At 52.5% G+C, this 7,500-nt stretch overlaps 1 protein-coding gene across 2 annotated transcripts in view; it reads right to left on the bottom strand.

Moving 5' to 3' along the window:
- Positions 1–7,500, bottom strand: part of LOC126987598 (G1/S-specific cyclin-D2-like) — a 75,272-nt gene that overhangs the window by 46,314 nt on the left and 21,458 nt on the right. For both annotated transcript variants that reach the window (XR_007741043.1, XM_050844714.1), the window contains exon 3: positions 1–19. This exon is cut by the window's left edge and continues 147 nt beyond it. Coding sequence is in view for 1 of the 2 variants with exons in the window: in XM_050844714.1 (XP_050700671.1) it covers positions 1–19 (19 nt within the window). In the remaining variant the exon portion in view is untranslated. The remainder of the gene's footprint in view (positions 20–7,500) is intronic.

Genomic DNA, 7,500 nt, shown 5'->3' with positions numbered 1-7,500 from the left:
GAACAAGCAGCTCCCACTTCTGCCGGGGAAAGGGAGGGAAGAGAAAGGCCGTGAGTGATGAGGGATTAAGCGATTGAGACAACACCATTAATAATATCCACTTAAGAGAGAGAGAGAGAAGGAGGAGGAATGAGAGATGAAGGGAAAGGGAAGGAGGGAGGAAAGGGAGGTATGGGAGGGATATATAAGGAAGGATAGGGTATGAGGGAGGGTGAGAAGGAGGATTTACATTGGTTAGTAATAGAAGAAGGAAGAGGAGGAGAAAGAGGAGGAGGAGGAGGAGGAGGAATAAGATGGATGGGTGTGTGAGTAACCTCCACTTCTGCAGGAGAGAGAGAGAGAGAGAGAGAGAGAGAGAGAGAGAGAGAGAGAGAGAGAGAGAGAGAGAGAGAGAGAGAGAGAGAGAGAGAGAGAGAGAGAGAGAGAGAGAGAGAGAGAGAGAGAGAGAGAGAGAGAGAGAGAGAGAGAGAGAGAGAGAGAGAGTAGGTTAGGATAAGAAAGTATTAGCGAAAAAGAAAACGTCATTAATAATATCCACTTTTGAGAGAGAGAGAGAGAGAGAGAGAGAGAGAGAGAGAGAGAGAGAGAGAGAGAGAGAGAGAGAGAGAGAGAGAGAGAGAGAAGCAGAGCGGAGAAAAAAATGTGGGGGGGAGATAGACGCATGATAAATACATAACGAGCCGAGAGAGAGAGAGAGAGAGAGAGAGAGAGAGAGAGAGAGAGAGAGAGAGAGAGAGAGAGAGAGAGAGAGAGAGAGAGAGCATAACCACGACTACTGAACCTTCCTATCCTTCTTCTTCTTCTTCTCTCTCTCTCTCTCCGTCCGGTCCCATCCATTCCTCCCACAGCATACAGAAGCTGAGAGAGAGAGAGAGAGAGAGAGAGAGAGAGAGAGAGAGAGAGAGAGAGAGAGAGAGAGAGAGAGAGAGAGAATCCCATAACAAACAGCGATAACACCACCCTTATCACAACCCCTTCCACCCCCCCATCACCACAACAACAACAACAACAACACATAAACAAACAAGCAAACAAACATGTGTCTGAGGAGGGGAGGAAGAAGAGGAGGAGGAGGAGGAGGAGGAGGAGGGGCAAGGGGAGAATGAGTGAGGAAGGAGGAGGAGGAGGAGGAGGAATGGAGGAGTATTACGACTGTCTGTGAACTATTAACTAGGCGCCTTAGCTGTGAGAGAGAGAGAGAGAGAGAGAGAGAGAGAGAGAGAGAGAGAGAGAGAGAGAGAGAGAGAGAGAGAGAGAGAGAGAGAGAGAGAGAGAGAGAGAGGCAGGACAAAAGAGTATATCATGGGGAGTGAGAGACGGAGAGGGAAGGAGGGGGTGGGAGGGAGGGGGGCAGGGGGGATCTGTCTGCTGGGCGTGAGAGGAGAAAGGGGGGCGGGGAGAGCGGGAGAGGGTGAGTGAGTGAGGCAGTGGAGAGGCTGAAGCCATGAGTCACTCACTTCCGCTCCCAACCAGCCTCACACACACACACACACACACACACACACACTGGACCCTTCACGAGTTTGCATACACTTAAAAACACGCAAACTTAGGATGTATGTCTCTTTGTATGTCTGTTAATGGTGCAAGGACAGACACAGACAGACAGACAAAATCACTTAACCAAAACCACAAGACACCAAAATGGACATAACCACTAAAAATAACAAACGCAAGGACAGACAGACAGACAGACAGACAGACACAACAGACCACCACTCAACCAGCATCCAGTCATCCATCCATCCAGTCAGTCATCCAGTCATTTCTAGAAGCCGGTCATAGTCCTCCCCTACCCAGCCTCCTCCTCCTCCTCCTTCTCTCTTAAGGCAACATCTCATTCATTCTCTCACGCCTTCTCTCTCTCCCTCGTCTCCTTCTTCCTCCCATAGCCATGAAGATGCTCGCTGGTGGGGCCCAAAGGCTATTATTACCAACACCACCACCACCACCACCACCACCACCACTACTACTACTACTACTACTACTACTACTACCAAACCCAGCATCCCATCTCCAGCCTCCTCCTCATCTCCACCCCCACCACCACCACCACTAATAGATGCCTCACGACCACAGTGTAACACCCAACACCACCATCATCATCACCACCACCGCCACCACCACCACATTGTCACTCTCCAACGCCTCTCTCATCACCATCTTCACCACCACCACAGCGCCATGCCGCTCACAATCACCAGCATCACCACCACAAAACCCCCATTACCCCATTGCAACACCATCACCACCACCATCACCACCACAAAACCCCCATTACCCCATTGCAACACCATCATCACCATCACTCCAAAAGTATCACCACCACCACCAGGGGAAGGGGAGGGGGGAGGAGGGGGTAGAGAGGAGTTCAGAAATGGGTGTATACAAGAAAAAATGCATATATCACTTTCATCTTTTTTTTTTCTTTTTTTTTCCTCTAAAACTTCCCCCTTCTACATTTTTTTTCATATACAAACACACACCGTTTATCTCCCTCTTCATCTATCCACCTATCCCTCCTTCCTTCTCTCCCTCCTTCCTTCTTTTTTGGCGTGAATCTCAAGAATCTATAGTGTGAATTAGCTTTTTTCTCTATTTTTTTTTGGTTTACTTTCGTCGGTTCAGAAGTTCGCTCCGCACTGAAGAAAAAAAAAAAAAAAGGAAAATACAGAGTTAGGGATATTTTGAGGCATACACGAGGAGGAGGAGGAGGAGGAGGAGGAGGAGGAGGTGGGAAAGATGTGTCAATAGGAGTGCCGTGAGGGAAGGGAGGATAGATGAAGAAGGAAGAGGAGGAGGAGGAGGAGGAGGAGGAGATGAAGTTATGAAACAGAATAAGAATAAGAATGAATAAGAAAAAAAAGAAGGGAGAGAAAAAGAGGAAGAGGAGAAGGGGAAAAGGATGAGAAAAAGTGAGGAAGAGAAAGAGGAAGAAGAAGAGGAAGAGGAGGGGGAAAAAAAGAAGAGGGATGAAAAAGGAAAGTGATAGGTATGTGCGAGATATAGACAATAGGTAAAAAAAAAAAGATGAAGATAGAAAGAAAGAAAAGAGGAAGAAAAGAAGGAGAATAAGGGAAAAGGGATGAGGAGAGAATAGGAGGATGAGGAGGAGGTCGAGGGAGGTAAGGATGACGATGGCGAACAGAGCAGAAAAAACAACAACAATAACAGGTGAGGGGAGAGGAGAGGTGGGGAGGTGTAGGTGTGGTGGGTGAGGGGGTGATAGGGGAGGGGGGCAGGGGGGGGGCGGCGGCGTAGGGACACAGACAGATGACCAGGGAGCTTTGTGTGGGCGGGCAACCTACACCCTGATTACCCCGGGCACTCACCTCTCTCCCATTCACCCCTTCCCTCTCCCTCTTCTCCCCGACGCACCCCATTCCCTTCACCCCTTCCCTCCCCCTCTTCACCCCGTCACACCCCGGGCACTCACCTCTTCCCTTCACCCCGACGCACCCTATTCCCTATGCCCCCTTCACTCATCCCTATTCCCCTTCACCCCTTTTATACTCCCCTTCACCCCTTCCTTAGTCATTTTCACCCCTCTCTTACTCCCCTTCACCCCTTCCTTATCCCCTTCACCCCTTTCATATTTCTCTTCACCCCTTCCTTAGCCCTCTTCACCCCTTCCTTAGCCCCCTTCACCCCTTCCTTACTCCCCTTCACCCCGAAACACCCATTCCTTTTTCCCCATCCCCATCTTGTCCCCTCTACCAGAACCTCCTATTCCGTCCCCTTCTATTCCCCCTGTCCCCTCTTCCCTTACTCCAGGACGAAGGAGAGGAGGAAGAGGACGAGGGCCGCGGATGGGATGAGGAGGACGAAGAGAGTGCGTGTGCGTGGGTCACAACAACCCCCCCCCCCTCCCCCCCCCCCGTAAAAAATGATAATAATGAGGGGTCGGCGTGCAGAGAGGACAAGGAGATTATATTTAGCGTAACCCAGAGACTTGAGGACACCGACACAGCCCGAGGGAGGGGAGGGCGAGGACGGGAGGGTGAGAAGGGGAGAAGGGATGGAAACGTGGAAACATGGAAGTGCAGGCAACATTACGAGATTGCCCGCTATGGTGATTTAAGCTGGTCGATTAATTCCGGTGCTCAATTTACTCCTGACGCAACGAAATGACGGTCGATTCGATTTTTAAAGGAGTTGATGGGATTTGCATTTACTACTTCTGAGGGGGGGAGATTGTTCCAGTGACGGATGACTCGATCGGTTTGAGAAGCTCCCGCCAACTGGATCACGTTGCTTGAATATTTAACAGTAATTACCTTGTGGTTCAGCGTCTTTTCTCCAGTGTAAAGAGAGATTAAAGGGAAGGGCGTAAGGAGAAGAGAAAAGAATGGAGGAAGGAGGGGAGAAGGAAGGGAGTAGGGAATCTGTAATGGAGGGAAAAGGAGAAAAAGATCTTCGGAAGGGAGAGAGGGGAGAGAGGAGAGGGAGGGAAAGAACAGGAAGGAGGGAAGGGTGTGAGGGTTGAAGGGAAAAGGGGAGAAAAGTAAATGAGAGAGGGAGAGAGGGAAGGGAGGAAGGGATGGGAGAGAGGGAAGGGAGGAAGGGATGGAGGGAAGAAATGTGAGCCTCAATCCCTTTCTTCCTCCTTTCCTTCCCCTCCTCCTATCCTCCCTCCCTCCCTCCCTTCCTGTCTCCTTGTAATTCCTTTAAATGAACAAAGGCGTCTGCATGACCTTTCTCTCTCTCTCTCTCTCTCTCTCTCTCTCTCTCTCGTCGGGGGTGACATGTCTTTAATACGGAAGTGGCGGACGAGGAAATGATAAAGGCGGTGACGAAGGGGAGGAGGAGGAGGAGGAGGAGGAGGAGGAGGAGGAGGAGGAGGAGGCTGGTGTTGAGGACCATTATGAGTGTGCACGGACAACCTCCTCACACACACACACACACACACACACACACACACACACACACACACACACACACACGATAACTTATCACTATTACCATTATTACTGCTATCCAGAAGTAGTAGTAGCAGTAGTAGTAGTAGTAGTAGCAGTAGTAGTATTAGTAGTAGTAGTAGCCGTCACCTAAGATAAAGATGCATAGAGTAGACGAAGAAGGGGAGAGGTGGGAGAAGGGAGAGGAGGAGGAGGAGGGAGAGGAGATGGGGGAGGTGTCTGTCTGGAGGTGTTGGGGCGGTAGTACACACACACACACACACACACACACACACACACACACACACACACACACACACACACACACACACACACACAGCGCAGCATCAATGGCCATGAATCACTCCCACCTCTCCCTCTCCCTCTCGCTTTCTCCCCCTTCACTGTGACCTCCCTCCCTCCCTCCCACTCCCTCCCTCTCCCCTTTCCCTATGGCCCGCAATTATCAAGGCAACAATCACCCATATATCAAGTACAGGACCCCACCCCCTTCTTCCTCCCCTTTCCCTTCCCCTCCCCTAATGGTAGCTACTCCTCCCTTCCCTTCAATGCAACATCCTCCCTTTCCCTCCGTTTTCCTCTCTTCCTCTTCTTCCTCCTTCAATTTGACACACACACACACACACACACACACACACCTATCACTCACACGAGATAATTGAATGAACACCTTGGAAGATTCTCACGGGAAGAGGAGGAGGAGGAGGAGGAGGAGGAAGACGACGACGACGATGATGACAAAGACAAAGAGTGTGGAGGAAAACAATAGGGAAGGAGGAAGAGGGGGAGGAAGAGGAGGAGGAGGGAAGGGATTAATCATATGGGTTGAACCTTGGGCGACTTAATGACACTTAATGGGCTTAGAATGAAGGCTTTAAGTGTAACCAACAGGTGTTTCTCTGATAGTGTAATCTGTGGGGAGGAGGAGGAGGAGGAGGAGGAGGGAAAAAAATAAACAACACACAAAGGTTAAAACAAACGAAAACAAGAATGAGTACGAGAAGAAGAGGAGGAGGAGGAAGAAGAAGAGGAAGAGGAGGAGACACAAGAAACAGGTGAGGTCAGTTTGAGAGCCACTCCTTCGTCAGGGCTCATCAACCAATAGGAATGCAGCGTCCGGCATTGCATTTTGGAGACTGCCTTTACGAACCAACCACAGGCCCGCGATTGACTGGCAGTGCAAAGGCGCCGTCCAATCAGCTGGTGGCACGTGGGAGCACTTTACGAGTCAGCCTCCGCCCGCTTATAATGACCTGTGCCGACCTTGTCCAGGCATGCAGTCCTCCGTCTCCCTCCCTCCCTCTCTCTCCCTCCCCACATATTTAAATCCCCGCTTCTCTCTCCCTCTCGGCCCTCTACCTCCTCGTTCTCGTCTTCTTCCTCCTTCCTTCTTTACCGCGTTTTCGTTTTCTTTTTTTCCTCTTCCTCCTCCTCCTCCTTCGTTTTAGCTCTCTTTCTCGTTCTTCTATTCCTTTCTCTTCCTTTTTTCCTTCTCATCCTTTCCGTCACTATTTTTTCTCCTCCTCTCTCTTTCTCTTCCTTTTCCTTCCTTACCTCCCGTCTCTTCGTTCTTTCTCATTTTTCCTTTTTCCTATTCATTATTCTTTTCCTCCTCCTCTTCCTCCTCCTCCTCCTCCTGCTCTTCCTCTCCTTTCTGCTCGTGCTCTTCCTCCTCCTGCTCTTCTTCTCCTCCTCCTCCTCCTCCTCCTAAGCAACAGGTTAATTCCCATGATCCGTGTACATTCCTTAGATCGTGGGTGATTGCATGCCTCCAACTCCCCCCGCACCCCGCCCCTCCCCCCCCTGCACCCTGTCCCTCCCCCCTGCACCCCGCCCCTCCCCCCCTGCACCCCGGCCCTGCATGCCGAAGCCCCCCACTCCGTCACCCCCAGACGAGTGTCCAGCACCTGCCGCCTCACCGTCTTCACCGCCTGCTGCCGCGCCTCCTGCAGGGCATGGCAGGCCAGCGTCCAGCCCGTGTCAGCAGCAGCGGCTTGTTTACGTGTCCAGCCCCTCCCCCCCTCGCCCCGCCCCGCCCCGCCCCTCAGGAACACCCGCCGCCGCCGTCCGAGTGCCCCTGCGGCCCCGTCATCCCCGTGGGCTACACCATCGCGTTCCGCTGGCAGGCAGACAAGTTCGTGTTAACGACATGTGTTTTTTGCTCATTGCACCCACCGCCAGCCCCGCACGGAGGAGGCGGCGCCCTAATAAGGGAAGGTGGCCATGTTGGGCGGCGGGACGTGTCTCGGCATACCGTACACTGTCCGTCGCCGCCTCCGCACGCCAAAAGCAGCGGCGTGCGGAGTGCCGTCAGGTCCGCAGAGTCAGCGCCACGCGGCGTAGGGGCGGGGCCTCTCAGCACCACAAGGGGAATCATACCGCCAGTCCCGCGGCCTGTGGGAAAGCGCCGCCGCCTACGCCTCCGCCGCGGCCGGGTCCTGCCGGCACAGGTGGGTGTCGGAGCGGCGAGGACTGGACGAGCCCGGCAGCCTCCCGGCCCCGGCAAGAAGGTCACCCGCCGCCCGTCTGCACGCCTCTCGCCCTTGTCCTTCTTGCCCTCAACGTGACCTCGCCAGGGGCT

Source organism: Eriocheir sinensis, chromosome 65, assembly GCF_024679095.1.
Source record: "Eriocheir sinensis breed Jianghai 21 chromosome 65, ASM2467909v1, whole genome shotgun sequence".
NCBI classification, from domain to species: Eukaryota; Metazoa; Arthropoda; class Malacostraca; order Decapoda; family Varunidae; genus Eriocheir; species Eriocheir sinensis.
The sequence above is the reverse complement of the archived record's forward strand: the minus strand, read 5'-3'. Positions and strand labels throughout refer to the sequence as shown.